Genomic DNA, 22,930 nt, shown 5'->3' with positions numbered 1-22,930 from the left:
GAAGTTGAACATTCTTGTTTGGCTGATTGTTCTTCACATATAAGAACTTCTAGGCAGCTTTTCTTGTCCTTGTTGCTTGCAATGTTTTCTGGGGTTATAGGATACTCTTCTGAATCTGAAGAAGAAGGTTCCACCACAGAGCTTTTGTGTTCTCTTTTGTTGGTTCCAATCTCTAAACCAAGAAAATGGCATGGATGGTATAAATAGAATGTGGCATTCCTCTCAGGAACCTCTTACTCTTTATTTTCACGGACTTGACTACTATAGCTTCTTCCTCACATCCTTTTAATTGGCTTGGAACATGCAAACCCCTCATCAAGCCATAGCAGCCGGCATGACAAGAAAATTAAATGAAGCTCACTCTCTTTCTCAGCGTCTTTAATCTTCTTCTTAAGTTAGGCAATAAATTATTTTTTCACTTTGCGATTAAGTTTTTCTTTTTCTTAACAAGGCAAAGAGAACTTTTTTTATTGACAAAGAAAAGAACACAACTGATACAAGAAGTACCATAGAAGACCCAAACAAAACAGAAAAAGCAATAAAAAAAGAGTTACAATCACAAACCAGTTAGAAAAAACAAAAAGAGTTCCCTGGTAAAATAAACTGCAATGAGAAAAAACTAAACCATGAAGCATCACAAATTAACCAGACATATCAGATCCCTCACTTTATGTTTAGTCTGCCTAAGCCTTTTCCTAAGAATATCTCCTTCTATCTCACTAAAATCAAATCCACCCTAAAGGGGTCAACTATATATTAACACCAAAACACATATAGATTCATTCTATTTTATTAGTTACTATATCAAACAACGTAAATTTAAATTTAGTTATTTTTGTATCCTAAATCAAACACTTAATCATGTATTCTGAAAATCATAGTGTTACAGTAAATAATTTTACATGACAACAAAAACTAACAAAATTATACAAATTAAAATCAAACTAAAAAATTTTAAAGGACAAAAATTAAAACTCCCTATTTTATAAATAGAAAATTGTATTTAAGCCTAAAAAATGTTTTACTCTTTACTCCAAGTCAAAAGTAATAATTTTGAGTAAAAGCAAAATATAATCATATCATAAATCATCTCTATATATAAAAAAATCATAAATCATCTTTTCAAATTTAAAACAAATAAATTTTACGTACGGTCTTTATAAAAATGCAGATAAATTTATGTATAATTTTCCATAAAAAAATTGTATGAGATTTCAAGAAACAAGAATAAAAGTGAAACACAATAAAGTAATGTCAGCACAATTTTTCAAGCTTTTTTTAACTAGTATAATTTTTTTGAAAACCATAAAATTAAGAAAAATTATATTTGAACATTCAACATTTTTAAACATTTAATCAATATTTATTGTTTTTCTTTTTCATTCTCTTTTCTTCATATCATATCACCAGTACTATCTGTAATTTTTCTCTTTTTTTTTCCTCTTATTAGATATCACTTGCATTTTGAGTGTCCAAGTATTATTTTTCTAAAATAAATTTTATGATGATTAATAGTCAAAGCTAAGTCACTGTAAACTAATCATGGAATACAATAACAATAATATAGCATGTGACAATAATAACATGTTACAGAAGCATAGGATAAAAAACCATAATACCGCATAAAGGCAAGGGAAGTGGGACCCACAAAGTGACACGCTAATTGACCCCAAAACGGAGGGTTTTGCCTCACGTCGCTTTCCGCGATATAGCACGAAGGCGTTTTGACTGGATTCGGGCAGCGGTCAGCACCGTTCGGGCAGCCTCACTCTCACTCTCAGCAAGCAGCACGCCTCACTCAAAACATTCACTGATAAATACACAAACAGAAAAATGAAAATAAAAATAATAGTGTTCTCTTTCTGAACCAAGAGAGAAAAAGTTAAAAGCAAAATGTTTATTTTATTTTATATTTTCAACTTAGAAAAACAAGAATGTGGGAAAGTGTCATTATTTTTTTCTTGATTTTTTTTTTTTTTTTTGGGAGGTGATTTTGGAATAGGCGTGTTTTGATGAGATCGGGTTCTGGGTGTGGTGTTGGTTACTTGCATGTGAGATTTTTTGGGGGGTTAGAGTTTTGTGGCATTTTGGGTTTTTGAGGAGAATAAGGTTTGGGTTTTTGTGATGGTGTGTTGGGGGGTGAGGTATCATTTGGATCTGAGGTTTGTTCTGGTGACTTAGTTTTTTGATGGAGAGAGAGTTGTGGGGTTCTGTTTTCATCTATTGGGTGTTATTAGCTCGCCCATTATGGTTGGTTTCTGCTAACATGGAAGGTTTGTACTTTGTGTTGAAACTCTTTGCTTTGTGGCTCTTTTTGAAAGGAATGTGTGCTTGTTAGTTCTTTGGTTGTGTTTGAGTTGGAGTTTGTTAAATGGATTGAACCTTTGGTGTTTCATTGTTTGTGCCATCTGTGTTTTTGTTTTGTCAAGTGGTTGTGGAATGTTAAGTGTTGGAGTGGTTTTGATGGATCATCATTGAGGGATATTGTATCTCTTGATTCTTAGAGTACTATTTTTTGTCCCAATGGTCTTATTGGTTTTCTGTTGGAGAGTGTTTGATGACAATGCCTTTCCTCTTAAGGTGCTCGGAAAATGGGTTATGCCCTTATGGCTAGGGTATTCAATGATTGCTCATATGGGAGAATAGGAACAATGTTCATTAGGCTTATCTTTTTCCTCAATTGTTTGTACTTGTTTGTCTAGTAGGGGACCTGAACCTAAGGTTCTCATTCACTTTCTTCAATTGCTGCTCAACTTGTTTTGTTTTCTTTTATTTTTGTCTGTGTGCGTGTGCGTGGGGGGAGGGGGTGAAATGTGTTGCTCAAATAGTCAAATCCAACAACACAGTGCTTTCTTAGCTGCAGTGTCTAGCAGATTCTTTTTGCAACTTTGTTTCTGTAGGTGATCATCTTTACAGCACCTGATCTTTTGTCCTTGTATTATGAAACAGGTGACGCCTTACATAGCCTGAGGACAAATTTACAGGATCCTAACAATGTTTTGCAAAGTTGGGACCCTACACTGGTCAATCCATGCACATGGTTTCATGTAACATGCAACAATGATAATAGTGTCATAAGAGTGTAAGCTGCATGTCCTTTGAGATCTGTCATATTTATTTTCGTTCTGTATTTATACAGCTTAGTTTCATCTTCTTCTTTTTTAATGTGTTCTTTCCTTTGGTTTAATATCAGTGATCTGGGAAATGCTGTTTTGTCTGGTCAACTTGTTCCACAGCTTGGTCAGCTCAAAAACTTACAGTATTTGTATGTTATACTTTCATCCTTTGATTTTTCAATATTTTAGTTTTTCTTTTTTGATATTTTTATGAACTTGGTTAGTGGATGACCATGCTTTGTTTTCTTTTTTGTTAATATTTTATTTGGCAGTTTGTTTTTCTATTACAATAGTATCGTAGGAAAGGTCATCCAAGTTTTTAGATTGTTGTCATTTCATTTGAGTTGCATAGAAGCTGTAGGCTTTTGGAACAATACTTTTTCTAGTAGTGTGGTCTTAATGACCAATATTGGTCCTCATATCTCTAAGGTTATGGTTATTTTCATGATTTATTCTCACTTTTTAAAGTTGTTTCCTCTCTATAGCATGTCATTCAGCTTTTACAATGCAGACTTTTGGTGGTAAGGTTTATATGTAGGACATTGAACTTGATAAATGCATGTTATTATTCAAAATAATCATAAAAAATTTCTGTAACTGGTGAGTTTATCTAAGGCTTCTGAAGCATGATGAAGTTGTAACATTATAGCCTTTGTAACTGGCCAATAAGAACCATGGCATGGGGGCAGGGACAAGCACGCTTTTTATAAGAGATTCTCTCAAGGGGATCTTTATTCCTTTCTTCTGTTGTGATTGTTTGGTTTTGACTCTGCATGATGATGTATTGCTTCACGCTTTTATGTTAGGAGGGAAGGGGGAGTTGAGGGTTGGTCTCGATTCTTGAGAATGTACTAGTCTCTATTTGTCTGTACACTGTTGACTGTGGATTATTGAGAAGCTATCTAAATTGAAAATGTATTTGGCTAAGGGTGGTTTGACTAGCATTATAATTGTGCATAGGTTCTCTTTGGTTATGCTATCTATTTGAGTTTGTGAGATTCAACCGTTGCATTTGACTTGATCAGAAGTTTCTTAAAGAGGTAATCCAAGGCCTCCTGTGTTTTGGGATTACGTGGATCATATTCTAAATGTAATATTATAAGGAGCCTTGAAACAAATCTGGTAGCTAAATGCTAATTTTACAAAATATTAATTTGGATATCTGATATCTTCATATTTTTATGTAATTTATTTTTCATAATAGAGAACTTTACAGCAATAACATTAGTGGACCAATTCCAAATGACCTGGGGAATCTTACTAATTTGGTGAGCTTGGATCTGTATCTAAACCGTTTCAGTGGACCTATCCCAGAGTCATTGGGCAAGTTGTCAAAATTGCGCTTTCTGTGAGTATACTTATTGATAGTGGAAATTCTTAAGAAATTAGTTTTATTCTGAATTCAATTATTTACCATCAGTATACTTTGTTTGCATTATGATTTATGAACAACTCCCATTAGTGTATATGAAAAAATGAATATGCCAAAGTGCCTTCTTGAGTTAAAGTATTGAAACTGAGATGATAAAACAAAACAAATTCTTATGGGTTGTAATAAAGAATTTAATTTTCATACATTATCAGTGTAAAGATTTCTACACTGTCAATCAATTAGAAATTAGAAATTAGAAATTATCCTAGATATGACTTTTAAAGTAATTATTATAAAAGTAAAAAAATCTTACCATACATGGCAATCTATGATTAGATGACAATGTCAGTACATACTAATTAAATTCCATAATAAATCTAAAAATTAGATGAATTGCATCCAACTATGGTTTTGGTATGCATTTGCTGCAAATTCTGTGTATTCTCTGTGGAGTTCTTTCAAACTTGAAATTTTTAAATCTATTATATGAAAGTGAAAACTTAAAACCAATCAAAATAAAATCGTTCTTTGTATGCAACATTCCCAACTGAAAACTAACCATTGATAAAACCAAAGGTGTCATTCTTTGTTCTAAATGCATATTGAAATACTAGGTTAGATTAGTTACTCATAAAAGGAACTTTCATTCTATTCCTATCTACCCAAAATTACTCCTTCACCCCTCCCTTGCCCCAAAACATTTGATCTTCATTAATTAAAGCCTGTGCATTTGACTCGCCTTTTTATGCATACATTTTTTTTTGTTTTTCATGCATGTTTCTTTGAAATTTTTTAAAAAATACTATAAGAGTGAACCTGAAATGAAAGAGAGAACTATTTTCACTTAGGTATGAATTGCTAATACTTTTTTGTCATAGTCATAGGGTAGAACTGCAAAAGCTCAGTATGGTGGTTTGTGCCTGTTGATGTGTGTATTCTTGTTTTTTTGTATTACTATTGAATTTAAGTTCTAATGCCATTTTCCTGGTATGTTTGTCTAAGGATAGCCGGCTTAACAACAACAGCCTGACTGGTCCTATTCCCATGCCACTGACTAATATTACAGCTCTCCAAGTGCTGTGAGCCAGTTTACCTCAACACGTGGTTTATTTCTCTTACACAATATTTTTATGCAAAGCTAATGTTTTGTTCTGAATATTTACTTTTAAATGTAGGGATTTGTCTAACAACCAACTATCAGGTGTGGTTCCCGATAATGGCTCCTTCTCATTATTCACTCCTATCAGGTTTTTTGCTCAGCTTTGAGATATTCTTGCATGCAGTGGTTCTGACTTGCAAACAATTTCTGAATGGACTGCCCTTCTTGCAGTTTTAACAACAACTTGGACCTATGTGGCCCAGTCACTGGGCATCCTTGTCCCGGGTCTCCTCCATTTTCTCCTCCTCCCCCTTTTGTCCCACCATCCCCAATCTCAGCTCCAGGTAACCTGGGCCATATTCCATCATACTTATTTTTGTACTTTTTATTGATTGAAATATAATTATAGGTCTTAATATGGTGTTTTTTATTTTTCTTTTTTCATTCAATGTGTTTGGACTCTTACTGTCTCATGCTAGTGAGTTTGTTATATCAATTTACATAGACTTGTTCATTATCCATCATTACTGTTTATTGTATTGTTAATTTTTTAAGACTAAATTCTTTAATGAATCCACTTGGGATAAAAACTCATTGGTCAGATATACATTTTAATAGGTCCAATCTCTGTTTTTGCTACAACAACTTTACATTTATTTTATATGTTCTTGGAAACCTCAAGATAAAAGAAGCACTATTGTTTCAACTTTCCTCTGTTTGATTGCAGAAGGAAATAGTGCCACTGGTGCAATAGCTGGAGGAGTAGCTGCAGGTGCTGCTCTGTTATTTGCTGCTCCTGCAATTGTGTTTGCTTGGTGGCGTCGAAGGAAACCACAGGAGTTTTTCTTTGATGTGCCCGGTGAGCTATCCCATCCTATTCAATTGAATACTGTATTGGTTGAATAAATTAATTGGATGGAATTTGACTTACATCTAATTACAGCTGAAGAGGATCCTGAAGTACACCTTGGGCAGCTTAAGAGGTTCTCATTACGAGAACTGCAAGTTGCAACAGATACTTTCAGCAATAAGAACATTCTTGGAAGGGGAGGATTTGGTAAGGTTTACAAAGGACGTTTGACTGATGGTTCACTGGTTGCTGTGAAAAGATTGAAAGAGGAGCGCACGCCTGGTGGGGAGCTTCAGTTTCAGACTGAAGTAGAGATGATTAGCATGGCTGTGCACCGAAATCTCCTCCGTTTACGTGGGTTCTGTATGACTCCTACTGAAAGGCTACTTGTATATCCTTACATGGCTAATGGTAGTGTTGCCTCATGCTTAAGAGGTACGGCCTTTGCTTTTTCCTCCTATATGGCCACTAGACTAGTAGGCAACAAAATAGGACATACTGTATTTTTTGCTATGTTGTGACTACGGACTCAATTATTTATTTTATTTGTCAAATATGAGTCTTCTACATTATCTTCTACTTAGCATTGTCTTGTGATCTTGTATTTGCATTATTCTAGAGCGTCCGGCACATCAACAACCCCTTGATTGGCCGACAAGGAAAAGAATAGCATTGGGATCAGCAAGGGGTCTTTCATATTTGCATGATCATTGTGACCCAAAGATTATTCATCGTGATGTAAAAGCTGCAAACATACTGTTGGACGAGGAGTTTGAGGCTGTTGTTGGAGATTTTGGGTTGGCTAAACTGATGGACTACAAGGACACCCATGTTACAACTGCTGTACGGGGCACAATTGGGCACATAGCACCAGAGTACCTGTCTACTGGTAAATCTTCAGAGAAAACAGACGTCTTTGGGTATGGTATAATGCTTCTGGAGCTAATCACTGGACAAAGGGCTTTTGACTTGGCTCGACTTGCAAATGATGATGATGTTATGTTGCTGGATTGGGTATGTTGACTATAAAAGAATATCCTTGTGTTTTTTTTTTTAATTATATTTACCTTTACTGTTGAATTTCATACGACCCCTAAGTAATTGTTTTCCTTCTTTCAATACTATCCGCACTGATGGCTTAGAATAACTATACCCATAGATAGTAAAGGGAATTAGGAACATTTTCCTTTGCCGTCACTGTCGACTAATTTTGATTTTCTTAGTGTTTTGAAACACTTGAACTTTTTTTATTCAAAGGAGTATGTATGACATGAAATGTAATATGTTGGGTCTCAGAAGGAAAAAGCAAGTTCTATCTGCTACTTTTTGAATGCAGGCTAGGAAAATTGGGTTAAGGTTAATAATGCCCATTAGCAAGAATCAGTACTGAAATTGTGTTACTGCCTTGATAATCTCACTTATGGAGGAAAATTTAGGCTGTCTCTAATTGGAAAGAAGGATTAGCATATTGGTAAACAATGGCACGTACTCATTTGAAGTGTGCATTCATGATCTTCCATGAACCAATTATTAGTATTTGCTTGTAGTCCATGTTACTTGTTGACATGAATTTCATAGTTGAGCACTGATTGTTTGTTTCTCTGGATGCATTTTTTTCTTTTTCTTTTAGTAGTAATGTCATATCCAAATCTGACATGGCTGAGTATGTTCTTAGGTAAAAGGACTTCTGAAAGAAAAGAAGCTAGAAATGCTGGTTGATCCTGATCTCCATAGCAATTACATAGATGCTGAGGTAGAACAGTTAATCCAGGTTGCACTGCTTTGCTCACAAGGTTCCCCTATGGACCGGCCTAAGATGTCAGAAGTGGTGCGAATGCTTGAAGGTGATGGCTTGGCAGAAAGATGGGATGAGTGGCAAAAGGTGGAAGTTCTGCGCCAGGAAGTGGAGTTGGCCCCTCATCCCAATTCCGATTGGATTGTTGACTCAACTGAAAATCTACATGCAGTTGAGTTATCTGGTCCAAGGTGACTTTGGCACAACAGTAAGTTAAAGGGAGAAAATAGAATTATTTATGACATTTTTTCAGCTATAATAGTTTTCTTTCACTCTTGTCCTTTCCTGATTACACGTCCTGTAAGTCAAGTCCACTGCATTGTATTCATTTACATTTGTGCATACGGGTTGCTTTCTTGAGTTACAAATTACAATATGTATCATATGCTGTAGTTTGATGAAGTGAAATTTTACTTAGATGAAGCAATTGCAGCTCAACTCTGTACACCATCTTTCATATTATTTTTTAAAAAAAATCTGCGATTTATGCTTTATAATTTTGACGAGGAATAGTGTATTAAAATTAAATTTATTACTTTTTGAAGCAAAGTTTTAAAAAATGAACTAACTTCCTATCCGTAATAATTGGGGAATCACTGATCAGCCTTCTAACTAGTAACTTGTTTTTTTTTTGTACATAATTAGTAACTTGTTTAATCAGCCATCAATCAAATTTAAATAAATAAATAGCAGAGATGGTAAGTTTTCTTTTTCAAGTGGTAAGTAAAATAGATCAGTTTGATTTGGACAACTAACAATCACTAAAATTTACATAGTATTTAAATAAAGGATGAGAAACTGATACACTAATAAGTTTTCCTTTTCGTTACAAGATTATTTTCAAATTTACCTTGTCTAAACAGTTGTACCAAGAAAAAAAAATTCCAGAAATCAAGCTCTCTAATAGCAAAAAACTTCTGTACATTGTTGAGTATAATCCTCCAATTGAGTTTCTACTCTTGACTTCATCAGCTCCACATGTGCACCTTTTGGTAGTAGTTTCCCTCGTAGCTTTCCCACGTTTCTAGCTTTTTAATATTTTTTTGTCACATGTGCCAAATAAAAGTAACAAATGCGTTGCCTAAGACTTGAGTTTGGAACGAAAGAAAGTGATGATTCAATCTAAACCATGTTGCTGTTTATCCTGAACGAAAAATACAAACGTGTAACGTGACCAGCACTAACAAATTAGTTTGTCGAGAGACATCTTACTCTCAATCTCGTGTTTTTCTCCCCATTAGATTACCCCACCCGTCACCCATTATATTAAGAGGAGTGGTTGAAATTCACATAAATCTCACTAGTTCAGTAACAGAATGCATCAAATGAGAAGTTAAGACTCACTCACATAAATATGGCATTACTATTGAACACCCATGGTGCTGCATTGCTAACGAAAATAAGATAGTATGTGTTGACTTGATGACATACAACAGTGCAGGTGTAAGTGGTGATGGTAAAATAGGAATTGGACGGTATTTAACAAGTAGAAGGGGACACAATGTTCCATCAACCCATCATAGGATTTTGCATCAACTCCTGATACTATATTGCATCTTGTTTAATTAAACCTCCCTTAACTATTTGAAATACAGTACACAAAACTTGGTAAAAGTTACACTTTAAATTGTCAAATTTAAAATCCATGACATAAATGTCACAAATACATGCCACACCAAAAATTTGTAAGAATTCAACCATACTGCAGATCTGCATCAGGTAGCTCATCATGACACTTTCACCATACAACAACAACAACAACGCCTTATCCCACTAGGTGGGGTCGACTACATGGATCAACTTCCGCCATAATGATGACACTTTCACCATACTCGCGCAAAATGGTATATACAAAGTACTCATTTTTTTTGTCAAGACTGTGAGGGCAAAGACCAATTTCTGACCCAATCTGTCAGAGTTGCCACATTTCTACTAATGTCTTCTATATTATCACTCTTCATTGCAATCAGTTTCTCCTCTGAGTAACTTTCTTTAGCCTCCTCAAGCAGAACTTGGAAGATTTCACATTCAATATTGTTCGAAAGCTTTGAATCTTTGTACCCCCTGTCACATATACAGGGAAAGTTTATAATGAAATCAATAATAGAGTAGCAAAATCAATAATCAATAACAGAAACGAGTCTTCTGTACCTCCGACTCAAACGGTCATACAAAACGGTGTTATCAGTTTGAAGTACAACCACGCAATCAAACCAACGCTCGGGAAAGAAATCACAGCCATGGTAGTCCACAATGTTTCCCCCCTCTTCCATAACATCCTCAAGTTCATCACAGACCTACAGAAACCATGCAAATTAAACTCGTAAAATAAACCTATATATCAGGCAGCACACACAAGATGACAAGAAATGTGTCAATGATGAGGATAATATCAAAATCATTTCATTTAATCAAACATAAACCAAATCCAGGTAGCAGTTCAACATCAAACAAAAAATATATTGACACATAAATGGACAAGTAGGTTCTTAATAATAAATTAAAAAAGGGGCTTCCCTTTCCCTGTGGCAACAAAGAGCCCCAAGAAATTACAACTAGATGTACATAACCACATAACCAACAGTCTAAGCAGACAACTAAGCTCATGAGGAAAATTCGGAAGAAAAATTAGCTTCAAATTTCAATGTCTTTTATCATACTAGTATGACTGGAAGTTCAATATTTGTATGCACTATGGTAATAAGAAGAACGAAGGAGGGAAAGGGGTAAGGACAGCTGCAAAAGGATTAGACATTGAAAGATCCTCATTGTTTAGTTATAGTCCATTCAACTATTATCTACGCATCCTTCAAACAAAATGAATTTAAAAGAACTTCATCAAAATCCATATGTTGTTGCACCACTAAAGGATTAGGCTTTTCTAAATTGAGATGTGTAAAATAAGAAAGTAAAGATGTATCTACAATTCATTTGAATTGTATATAACACTCTTTAAATTAACAATGGATATATTCTTTCTGTCTTTACTATTTTACACGTCTTCTTGCTTTAGAGGAGCTAAATTCCAAACAAAAGCATACATGAAGGATCATAAGTAAATAAATTGGTATCTTACCAAGTCTTCATTAAGAACATGACAATCAAGCTCATCATCCCATCCATCATGCAAATTCTTTTCTTTGACTAGTTCTCCAACATTGATGTGGCGGAGCTGGGTTGCTTCTGCTAGAGCAGTGCACATGGTTGTCTTTCCTGTCCCCGGTGTCCCAGTCACCAGAATGTTTGGCTTCTTCCTCTTGCCATTTTCTTGCACCATGACTGCAACCTACAGCAACAAACAGACACTTTCACTGTTTCGCATTGCACACAATTATCTAGTATAAAGATGACCTGGGAGGCTTTTGATAAACAATATTACAAATCACATCATCAAGAGAAATTGTAAGGTTTTGGTGCCATTGTGAAAGTGAAACTACACTATGTACAACAAGGCCATTTTCAAATTTATTCTTCAATCTCTATTGCAATGCTTCCTTTTTTTTTTTTTTCCTATCTGTTCTAGTTCTGCTTCTACCTCTCCACTTGCTAGGGTAAGGCTGCATACATCTAATCCTCCGTAGCTCTCACTAGGTTCAAACTTCACGCACAACATCGCCTATTTGTTCTGGTTCTGTTTCTCTTATCCTCTTAGAGCATTTTAAAGTCTACCCACTGAAAACATATAAAGACTAGTGGTTTCTCTTATCCTCAAATCTTGAACAAAAAAAAAATTAACATAAATTGATAATTAGTGTTCTGTGACTTGGCAATAGACTGAGTGACGAATAATCTAATACTATGTAATTTCTCATCACCAACACCAACAACCCTCCTTAAAGTCACAAAGAAAATTTCAATACCAAAGCCAGTATAGGGGGCGAAGCCAAATTGATGAAGTTAACGTGTTCGGGGTGTTTGTGTGAAGAGTGAACGGTGGTGAACTTACGGTAATGTCAGAGGCTGAATCGCAACGGCGTCGCTGAGGCAGCTTCCTCAGGGTTCAGCTTCAGATTTGAATCACTCCTCCTTGTTTTTATCCACAACTCCCTAATATTTGAAAACAACACTTGTATATTAGTAATATTACACTGAACCTCTTAATTTCAATTGGGGAGTTCTAATTTTTATTTTTATTTTCTGACCATGTTATTATCGGTACGATTGTATGAAGTAATGCTCACGGCAAAATAACTTTTTTTTTTACAATACGATTTATTGTATATTTAAGACAAAATTTAAACTCAATATTATTTAATCAAAGGACACAAACTATTAACATTTGTATCAATCATGATTAGTGTTCTAATGAAATGTAATATATTAATAATTCAGTACATACGAGTACACTTAATATATTTAAACTTGATAAAACTCATTACAATTCAAATTAATGATATATAATTATAATAATAAAAAATGAGCGAGCTAGTTATTGAACTAGACTAAATTAGATTAAGATCGATACTAAGTTTTAGAACACAATCCACATCATACATTAAATTATTTGAGCTTAACTCATTTTGAGACTTCTAATCAATTCAGCCAAGCTTTTAACATACTTCCACTATTAGAATACATCTTGATAATGTAGTTATGCTATAAAATATTTTTGGAAGATCTCAATTGCATATATACATCAATAACCTTGAATCTGCTGTAACTATTTTCCAATGGCCCAAAATTGTATTTAGGCATAAGATAGTTAGTGCAAGTAGCATGCATTCTGTGGTAATGGAGCCTATATTTTTAGTTTATAAAGCATTATAATATAATTATATAAGAAGTACTGTAATAGTTTGGTCATTGGGATTGGAGCGAAGTATTTTATTTCTTAAAAAAATTATAACAATGACGACGCATTTGTGTGGGCACAGAACTTCAACTACGAAAAATAGATAGGAAAAGGATGTGCACTACCATTATCCAATAATTTGAAGCGCATTAGTCATGACACATAGACACTAAATTATAATGGTACGTTCATGTCAGCAATTAAAGAAGATGTGATCATAGAGAATTCATGACCTTGATAAGATCTTCGCTAGTCTCTTGTCTGCAATATTTTGAACCCTTTAAGGGAGAAGAGATTTGAAAAGGTAAGAACAATTTCTTGTCAAATGATGCATATCTAACAGATTTGGCAACAATAAGGCTAATGTGTTACATATTACTCAAAAGAAAAATCATGCAAATATCTATGAAGTGATATATTCCACACTCTAACATGCCGCCACAGTATTACAATAATTACAAATGAAGTTCTGAAAGCATTAAAATGTCTAATATCCTCCGGTGATTTAACTCGTATATCTGCTGTGTAGCTGTCCTTGAAACAAAAGAATATAAAGAAAATGAAGCTGAATGCTTTTATTCCAACACTATAAGATTTCTACACTCATTGCAGCCCCAGCCACAAACAGTAACGCTTCTGAACCAAAGAAATTATATAGTGGCAGTGCCCATCCATCATTATGCAAAGCCAGCCTTAATATTTACTATGTAGACAACAAAGCCAAGAATTGCATGCTCTTTGAAAATAAAATAAAAATAAAGTACTGACTGCAGAAGTATAAAACACACTCATAAGCAAGACTTGAGACTCATAAGGAAATGGGTGGCCGGATGATAATTCTGCATCACAGATCATGAGGGGAACGGCTGTTATCTGAATGAGGGGAACGGCTGTTATCTGAATGAGCCTGAGATCCCACATTAGAGTTTTGAGAGGTAAATAAGTTGGGGTATGAGAAATACGAGTCGTCGTCCATTGAAGGTAATCTCTTAGGCTGGTGACTCGAGGACTTGTCATCCAATACACGATGATCATTGGGTAGGGAAGAAGCAAAATCCTCCTTAAGTGTCTCAAAGGAGGGAAAACTTGATGAATGAGAGTCTGGGGAAGCATAATGATCCTGGTGATGTTCAACATCGTTTCCATTATGGACATCAGAGTTACCTGCAGTATTTTGCTCAGTGAAATGCTTTTCTATTATTGTTGGAGATTCATTACTGCCACCAGCATAAAACGGGTTCTCAGAGCTACTGCTGTCAGGCACATGTTCACTACTTTTCTTCTTTGTCAGCTCATTAATTCGGAGTTGAGCAAGGCTGGCCGCGCTGCGAGCTGCCGCTGCTGCACGTTCAGCAGTTTCAGCAGCAGCATGGGCAGCAGCCAACACATCCTGTAAGTCCACATTGCCTTCAGATTTTGTGCTTGAGAAGGAGGGAGGTGAGTCACTATGTCTTGCAGAAAATGATCCAGATGATACAGATGGAGGGGAGATGAATGGCAAAAACTGTTTATTCTCCGTTTTGCAAATTGAAGTGTGGGGTTCATCTTTGTGAACTGATGATCTATCTTCAACTTGCTCCTGTTTTGCATCTGCAAAATCTCCAGAATGTCTTGGTGAATCAAGATCAACCTCGAGGGGTTCCATAGTCAAAGGTGTAACCATTTCTGGAGCTGTGGCAACATTTGCATTTGGCTGGACTGATACCTTAGGAACTTCAGGAAATTCTAATGTGTCGGAGCCAGAATCAGAATCAGGTTGTTCTTTATTGGGTGCATCATGAGTGGAGTGCATCTCTTCATTGTGTTTTTCATCAGGAAGGGGCAACTTAGACCCACTAACGAATTGGGTGGGGCCATTCTGACAAGGAAAGCACGTGTAATGTAAGATAATAGTGTGTGAAAGAAAGAATTTACCATATTATTGCCAATTTTTTTCCCATCTAGTTGGTCACTATGGCCTAACACTTACCAATAAATCTTCATGCTTTTTAAAGAACTCAGTTTCTGAAGCTTCTGGATCCCAATCTAAATCATGCTCAACAGCAATTTCTTTTAGAAGGTTCAGTTTCTTTTCTGGTGAAGGAGCACGAATTGAAAGCAGCTCTATCAACTGCAATTGAAATTCACATGGAGAATGTCATACAAGAAAATGGCTCTGTATGAAAATGTTTTATCACAAAAGAAAAGCAAAAGTTTGTATAGCATAAAAATTCATGGAACCTGGCGATTAACACCACAGTCTGGCCTGAGCTCAGTCGTAGCAGATAAAAATTCCTTCCCATATTTGGCAGCAAATAGCATCTGAACCTGCAACAACTCTGGCAAATCTGCACACCTTGGTGCAGCAAAACATACACTAGATATGGCTTCCTTCAAGTCAAGGGGACATTCCCTGAACAATATTGAGAAGATTGATACATAATTAGAGAATAATGGTTGAGATTTTATACTTTGGTTACAAAAATGATCATGGTCTTAATCATAACACTAGGATGACCTAAACAATGTTAAAAATCCATTAAACACTTTTTTTGCCATGCTCTAAAAAAGATAATGGTGAGCAAAATTCTTAGTCTGATCAATGATACTAATAGCAAATAATACAACCTATATGAAGATTAGAATAGAATTGACAACTATTAAGGGGTAGATCTGTAAATGTTCAGCTCAATATAACTTGCTTGACTAAATATCTTGACAAAATAGTTAAAGGAAAGTTTCTTTTACTTTGTAAAAAGCTCGTAATGGTTACCAATATAGATGTCACTTCAATATATATTTGAGGTAGAATCTGACCAAGTACTCTAACAATGTGCAAGTACTGAATATTCCATCAATGACAAAGCATATGCATGTTTCTTAGCTACGGATATTTTATTTCCATGTTTGACTCCCTTGTTATTTCAAAGTGGGTATACTTGCCATGGAATCAAAGGAGCTAATTTTCAAATATAGCAATACAATAACAGAACATCAAAAGAATTAAAGAGCAGTACGACGACATGCATAAAAACTTATTATAGTGAAGCAACAATTATGATGCTATCTGGAATTTTCTTTTGTTGGCACTTCACAGCCCAAACACCAAAGAGCATCACTCATTTCATAGTTTCCAGTAGATTTTTCATCTCAGAGTCAAAGGCAGTCACACTGCTATCACAAAATTATGCCCCGAGCATTTATCAAATTAATCAACACAAGATTTACAAATGACTAGCCTGAATGCAAAAATCACGTTGGCATATCACACAAATTCAGACAAAATCTAAGCCAGTCAACCAGACTTCTGTTTCATCTCTACATTACCTTTGAGATTCAATAATTGGAAGGCGGACTGCAATAAGTTCACAAAAGAGTTCAATGATTTCTTGAGCAGCCATCATGTTCTCCTCTCTTATTATATGTTCTACCTGCACAGTTGACCACATCAGCAACAGTGCTAACAAAGAAAATTACCAAAAAGATTTTCTGTCCAAAGCCATTGGTTTAAAATTCTCAAACAGAAAAAAAAATGCAACACTAAAGATCCTATGCAAGGTTTTTAAAAAATGGCTTGCAACCATGATTTTGGCCGCAACATCAAGGTTTTTTTAGTGTCCATGATTGCAATGCGACCGCAATTGTGACCGCATCGATCACATTTGCCTGCAATTTCCCATAATATCAAGAAACACAATGAAACTGCACCGTGACCGCAATTTAAAACCTCAATGCTATGCAAATCAGGTATACCCTAATTCGAGCTGTGGCTTCTTGTCCAGTCTCAAGTAGCTTGGCAATCTCACGCCGCATGTTCTTCAACTGAATCTCTCGTCTGTTTCTTAGCAGCTTTATACGCGGAATTGTCAGCTTCAGCAATGTTTTACTGAAAGTATGAACATTGGTAAAAAAATCACTTACAACCAAATAAATAACGATAAAAAAATAAAAATAGAACAATTTTGTCCAGATGAGCTATTGCAATAAACATTATCGTTTAAATCAAACTGAAATGCATATGTGATCAATTAAACTAAGAAAAAAAAATACCCAGTTACTTAGCAAATAAAGTAAAGGGAAAATTCAGCATAAACCATCCCAAATAGTTCAACCAGGCCAATTGATGCACAGTATTAAATTCATTTCAAAGCATAAAAAAATATACAATTGCAAGAAGAAAAATTAAACCCCAGATTATTTTATACAGAAAATAAATAAATAAATAAACAAACAAACAGTACCATTTGGCAGCCTTAAAACCTTTGTTGAAGATGGAATCGAACATGGCCATGGCGCGGGTTTCGATCAGAATCAAACCCTAAATCACAGGAAAACAAAATCGATGATTGCAGAGTGAGTTTTACGATATTGAAGACAGCTAGGAATTTAAGGTTTCAATTTTTTTATTTATTTAAATAGAACAAAGAAAAAAGAGAAGGGTGGGGTAAGTGTGCATCAATGACGATGAAAATTGGATTATATGTGGTGTACCCTCTGCTTCTGGGTCTTCCTTAACGAAGAAGGATTTTGATTTCTGAAGAAGGATCGATGAAACTGGACTCAGTTTTTTTTGTTGTGTTTTTTTTTCCTCTGTTTATATTAGTTTTGAAGTGTTCAGTCCGCGTGGGTTATGTGTAATTATCTGTTGAGTTTAACTTCCAGTAAATTATACTCTCAGTTAATTTAAAATATTATTAGAAGTTAGCAATTTTATTATATAAGGTAATTTATATTTAAATAATATTGCAAAAATTATTTACCATTTTAAGATATTTATTCTCTCCATATAAATTAAAAGTAAACAAGTCGAAAAGTTTTAAGTGTGTGTGACTATCCTTCATAATTAATTTGAAAAAAAATTCTCCTACTCTTTTTATCTTCACAAAATTTTTATTTAAACTTAACTGAACAGAGTAAATAATATAGTTAAATAAATTTTATCTAAAAAATATACTTAAATAAATTTTTAATATTTTCATATTTATTATTTAAATTTAGTTTAGATTTTAGATTTTAAAAAAATTGTATTCTCAACTACAATTTATATATTTATTGGATACTCTTTGAATTATTTAAATACAACTCTTTATTATATATTGATAGTATTAAATTCTGTTAAAAAAATTATTTTTTTCTTCTAAAAATATTATTGAACAATAACGTAGAAGTTTTTAAATATTTTATCTTGTAATTAATACTTAAATTTTATTTAATTAATATAATATATAGTAAAACATTTGTAAACCATCTTTTAAATTGATTTTTATTAATTACTTTTTATATTTTTAAATTATTTTTTTTGAAAAAATACTACATGAAAACAAAATATATGTTATTTAAATGAGTGAATAACATAGTAAAATAAAATTTTGACATTCTAAAATATTTACACTTTTTTCTTTAAATTTGGTTTATATTTTGGATTTTCTTAAACTTTAAATGAGTAATTAAGTTTTTATTGATTTTTTTTACATTGATAATTCTTAAAATAAAGTATACTTGTAGAACAAAAAATAGTCATTTAGAAGCTTTTATGGATCACATTTTGGTTAGCACAACTTGAGGAGTTCATTGATTAGGTCCCAAGATTTATTAGGAGATATATAGTGGCAATAGGCAATAGCATTCAAGCTTCAAACATAGGGCACTGATGATCCATTCTGAAGTCATTTCATCAAGTACATTCCCACAAGTCATTTGGTCTATTACACAGGTTTCAACCCGCTTTTATCATAAAAGTTTTATTGACTTCTCTAGTCGATCTTAAACCAAGACCACCACTATTTTAAGGTTGAAAAATATTCTTCCAAGCCATAGGGTGGATTTTAATGACATGAGAGAGAAGTACAACAAGGACCAAATTTGTTAGGATGACTCAGCCAAAAAAGATAAATTTCTGGCTTTCCTACTACTTAATCTCTTATTAGCTTTGGTAGAATGCCTTGGTATGTTCTTATGTTCAGTCTCTGATAATGAAGAGGAACATCCAAATAGTTTGTTAGTTTTGTTAGAAATGTTAGTTAAGAGCATTTGAACCCGTGGCCTCTCTCTCATTTCTTCTCTCTTCATCCTTTCCCAATCATTAAACTAATCTTATATCTCATAAATCTTCAAGATTAAGATTATTCATGTTTATCGCGAGGGTAATCGTTGTGCTGATGCTTTAGCCAATATTCTGCATGATTCCTCTTTAGAGTATGTTTCTTATGAGCAAGTTCCGACTGTGTTTAAGTCCCTTGCTTTGTTATGATGTTATGGGAGTTCAATTCCTGTGTAGTTCTTGGGCTTAGGCCCCGTTGATAAAAAATAAAAACAAAAACTTCAAAACCTTAAAATTCCAAGGGCCAAGGCTTTACTAATTTGTTGTTGCACTTGCTAATTACATAAGAAGAGAAGAAAATACTCATTTTTACATTATTAACTTTTTGGATTGGCCAAAGTTGTTGCAAAATAAATTCAAGTATAACTCTGGCATTACACTGACTCAGCTAACTCTAATATGCAGAAATAAATATATTTTGGATTGGTAATTTTTTCTCTCACAAATAATAGCAGAAAATCAGCTTATGCAAGTTTTAAACACCGTATGCACAAGTAGCATTTCCATTCTAAATTGCCCATGTCAGAGAATAAAAGATCTCTGATTGATTTTGCATCATTTTCATTATACATCTATTGAAGAAGTCAGCTGATATTCTCTGTTACGATTTGACATTTTTATAAGAAGTATAATTAAAGAGAAAGCAAAAATGATTGTTTCCCAACAAGTGTAAAGGTATAATAATATAACTAAAAAAAGTGAACTGAAATAAAAGGGTTCTACTTCTATAAGACGATGTTGAATTAATGTTACAAAGCTTGTTGGACAGAGGGTTTCTTCTGGAAAGTGGAAGCATGGCAAAGCATAAAGGTTTCCCACCTTGAAAGCAAATGCTGACACAAAAACATTGCCAGAGAAGGAAAAACATATTCCTTCAACAATTTTCATTTACAAAGGAAGGAACCAAAACAAAAGCAAAGATTGTTTTCTTTATATTGAAAACAGTCCTTATAATTCCACATGAACAAACTTCAAGACCACCACAAAATCCCCTCTTCCAAATCCAAATAAACCTTGTTTTTGCTGTGAGATGAGTAACTCAAATAGTACTCAAGAATTGATTCTCCACTGTGATGATCAACAGCAGCAACAGAATGAGGATGATTACTATGATCTTGATGACTACGACATTGATGAATCCTACTATTTCTATGTCATCAATGCAATACTAAGTGGCACTGCTAGGCTCAATGTCCTCTTGCCAACAGTGACAATCCTTGCCTTCAGCATTTTTGCACCTCTCCTCACAGATGATGGTGAATGCAACACTTTGAACCGTTGGTTGATGGGAAACTTTTTGGCCCTTTTGGCAGTGTCATGTGTTTTCTTCACCTTAACTGATAGCTTCAGAAGTGCCACAGGAAGGTTGTACTATGGAGTGGCAACATTCAGAGGGATATGGACTTTCAATGGAGGCAAGAAGCCGCGCGTGCCGTCGGATTATAGACTAAGATGGAGTGATCTTTTCTATGCATCATTGTCCCTTGTCTCTTTTCTTGCTTTTGCAGGGTTGCATCAAGATGTTGTCAAGTGTTACTACCCAGCATTGCCTAGAAAGGTGACCAACACTCTCCCCCTTGTGATTGGTTTCTTTGTGAGTGTTTTGTTTGTTGTGTTTCCTTCCAAGAGAAGAGGCATTGGCTACCCCTTCTTGCTGCAGAGAGATCCTTTCTACTCTAGAACCTGAAACACCTTTTGTTTCCAATATAGTTTCTCTAAAACACAAGAGAGCTTCTTCAGATTAACTAATGCAGAAGTTAATTTTAACTTATGAAAAAACTTATTCCATTTTTTCTTCTTATTTTATTCTCGTAAAAGTAATTCTTGAAAAGTTTACTCAAACATACTCATAATTATAACCTGACTTCTTGTATAAGAATTTTAGTTAACACATTCAAGGGATCACTATAAAGGATTTGATCCTCTTGTGTTGACAAATAATATGATAATGTCGTGTTATGTGAGAGAAAAATACAAAAATAAAATTAATGGACCCAACAGAAACAACAATGGGTGCTATTAATGGACCCAGGTGTTTTGTGTCTATCTTCTCATAACATGTTCAAAACTAACATTAGAGGATCTTAATCCAAAGAAAACGACTGAGAGTCAGCTATTTGTTAAGGGATGATTGTGACTTATAGGTTATCTTTGAAAGAAGAAGAAAAAAACTAAAATCTCTGATTTGTTGTAATTTGATCCCCAATGGAGTTCTAGATATGAGAACAGATTATATCAACCTTTCTCTCGTTTCTATTAAGCATTGCGTTTATTTCCATTGTTGTTACTCTTTTCTCAAAATAGTTCCATAAATAGCAAGGTATAAAAGGAACTGCACTGAAAGTAAAAGTGCACTCTTCTGCCAACACCATCCTACTAGGAGAATTGTAAATCACTCCATGCACGCCTCAAATCTCATGATCTATGAACTATCACATGATATAACTAAGGGTCCAACTTACCTCACATATTCAAACTTACAAAGGGACCACGTAAGACAGAAAATTAGTTTTTCTATTAAGGATGAGTAAAGGACTTTGGTACCATAACTAGACATGGCAAGAAAATCTATACCCGTGGGTATCCGCCTGAATTCGTCCTGATTTAGACTGGTAATATCCGAGTTGATCGGGTATGGGTTCGGGTTTTTTCCGATAACCAAAAGTCGGGTACGAATACGGATATGGGATTACTAGACTCGTCCCGACCCTGAACCCGAACCCGCCTACCACTTAAAATTTTTAGAATTTTTGTATAATTTAATCAAAAGGCATAAAATTTTTATTACTAATTAATTTTATTTTAGAACTTTTACATAATTTAATATTATTTTCTTAACTATTTTTGTAGACACATGTGCTATAATAATTTTATTAATATATAAATAGTTAAAAATAAATGTTTAACAATCAATTTATTTTTTCTAAAATCAAAATTTTAATATATTTTTTTAAAAAATATTTTTCTAAGTTAAATCGTGTACGGGGATGGAACAATAAACTTAAACTCGTCGGGTATCAGGTAAAGGTATGAAAATATGTTGGAGAGTCAGGATAAGGGGTTGGGGAGACAATACTCGTACCCGTCCCATTGTCATATCTAACCATAACAACCCAAAACGATAGTGATATTAATATATATACCTCTAGTGTTTGTGGGTTTCACAATTTCCCTCCCTCTAGAGTTAATCATCTGGGATTAGGATTCGTGTGGGATTTGTAGAAACGCATAAAACAATTGTGATTTAGATTGGGATTTTGGCTTTCGTCCTTGTTTTACTTCTCTCTCATCAAAATCATGATTGAATTGGGATAAACCATAAACATGAACATTGATGCTTCTTATAGGAGAGAAACATTTTTAAAAATAATACTATTTTATATGGTGGAGATTTTGGGATAAACCATAAACATGAACATTGATGCGTCATTCACTTCACTGAATGTTGTGGTCGGGTGTGATGGTGTATCAATATTCTTCTCTTTGAAAATACACTAATCATATCTTCTCTTTTCTTTGCATTCATTTTCTCACCCTCACAATTTTAATTTTTTTTATCCAAACACAAAATTTTAAAAATAAAAAAAATTTAATTGAAGTATTTGAAATTCTTAGAATTAAAAATTTCTCCCTCATCCAAACACACTCTTAAGTTAAATGAAGTTAAATGAAATTTTCTATATTGATGGAGAGATTAACATATCCAACAAAAATAATCTTGACAAATGCTAGATTATAATGATTGTTTTTCTTTAAACATCAAATAGGCTAAGTAACTTTTTTTTTACACATAAACCAAATCAATTAAATTTAAAAATATCAATATA

At 34.0% G+C, this 22,930-nt stretch overlaps 4 protein-coding genes across 4 annotated transcripts; 2 read left to right on the top strand and 2 right to left on the bottom strand.

Annotated features, from left to right (window-relative positions):
• Positions 1–1,762: 1,762 nt before the first annotated feature.
• Positions 1,763–8,670, top strand: LOC100813918 (somatic embryogenesis receptor kinase 2). Its single transcript, XM_003518348.4, has 11 exons — positions 1,763–2,273; positions 2,950–3,082; positions 3,194–3,265; positions 4,321–4,464; positions 5,496–5,567; positions 5,664–5,735; positions 5,819–5,931; positions 6,315–6,446; positions 6,531–6,872; positions 7,057–7,451; positions 8,113–8,670. The coding sequence occupies exons 1-11, from the start codon at positions 2,189–2,191 to the stop codon at positions 8,425–8,427; spliced, it is 1,875 nt and encodes a 624-aa protein (XP_003518396.1). The 5' UTR covers positions 1,763–2,188; the 3' UTR covers positions 8,428–8,670.
• Positions 8,671–9,757: 1,087 nt separating this feature from the next.
• Positions 9,758–12,329, bottom strand: LOC100810701 (adenylate kinase isoenzyme 6 homolog). The gene is made up of 5 exons (XM_026124935.2): positions 12,179–12,329; positions 11,309–11,518; positions 10,384–10,529; positions 10,060–10,296; positions 9,758–9,974 (listed from the first exon to the last, which is right to left on the bottom strand). The coding sequence occupies exons 2-4, from the start codon at positions 11,507–11,509 to the stop codon at positions 10,104–10,106; spliced, it is 540 nt and encodes a 179-aa protein (XP_025980720.1). The 5' UTR covers positions 11,510–11,518; positions 12,179–12,329; the 3' UTR covers positions 9,758–9,974; positions 10,060–10,103.
• Positions 12,330–13,415: 1,086 nt separating this feature from the next.
• Positions 13,416–17,637, bottom strand: LOC100805899 (uncharacterized). The gene is made up of 7 exons (XM_003518336.5): positions 17,495–17,637; positions 17,245–17,321; positions 16,757–16,889; positions 16,331–16,434; positions 15,245–15,416; positions 14,994–15,134; positions 13,416–14,882 (listed from the first exon to the last, which is right to left on the bottom strand). Exons 2-7 carry the CDS (start codon positions 17,292–17,294, stop codon positions 13,869–13,871), a joined length of 1,614 nt encoding a protein of 537 aa, XP_003518384.1. The 5' UTR covers positions 17,295–17,321; positions 17,495–17,637; the 3' UTR covers positions 13,416–13,868.
• Positions 17,638–20,133: 2,496 nt separating this feature from the next.
• Positions 20,134–20,790, top strand: LOC102667702 (protein DMP2). The gene has a single exon (XM_006574708.2). The coding sequence runs from the start codon at positions 20,134–20,136 to the stop codon at positions 20,788–20,790; it is 657 nt and encodes a 218-aa protein (XP_006574771.1).
• The last annotated feature ends 2,140 nt before the right edge of the window (positions 20,791–22,930 follow it).

The sequence above is a fragment of the Glycine max genome, chromosome 2 (assembly GCF_000004515.6).
Source record: "Glycine max cultivar Williams 82 chromosome 2, Glycine_max_v4.0, whole genome shotgun sequence".
Lineage (NCBI taxonomy): Eukaryota > Viridiplantae > Streptophyta > Magnoliopsida > Fabales > Fabaceae > Glycine > Glycine max.
The sequence above is the reverse complement of the archived record's forward strand: the minus strand, read 5'-3'. Positions and strand labels throughout refer to the sequence as shown.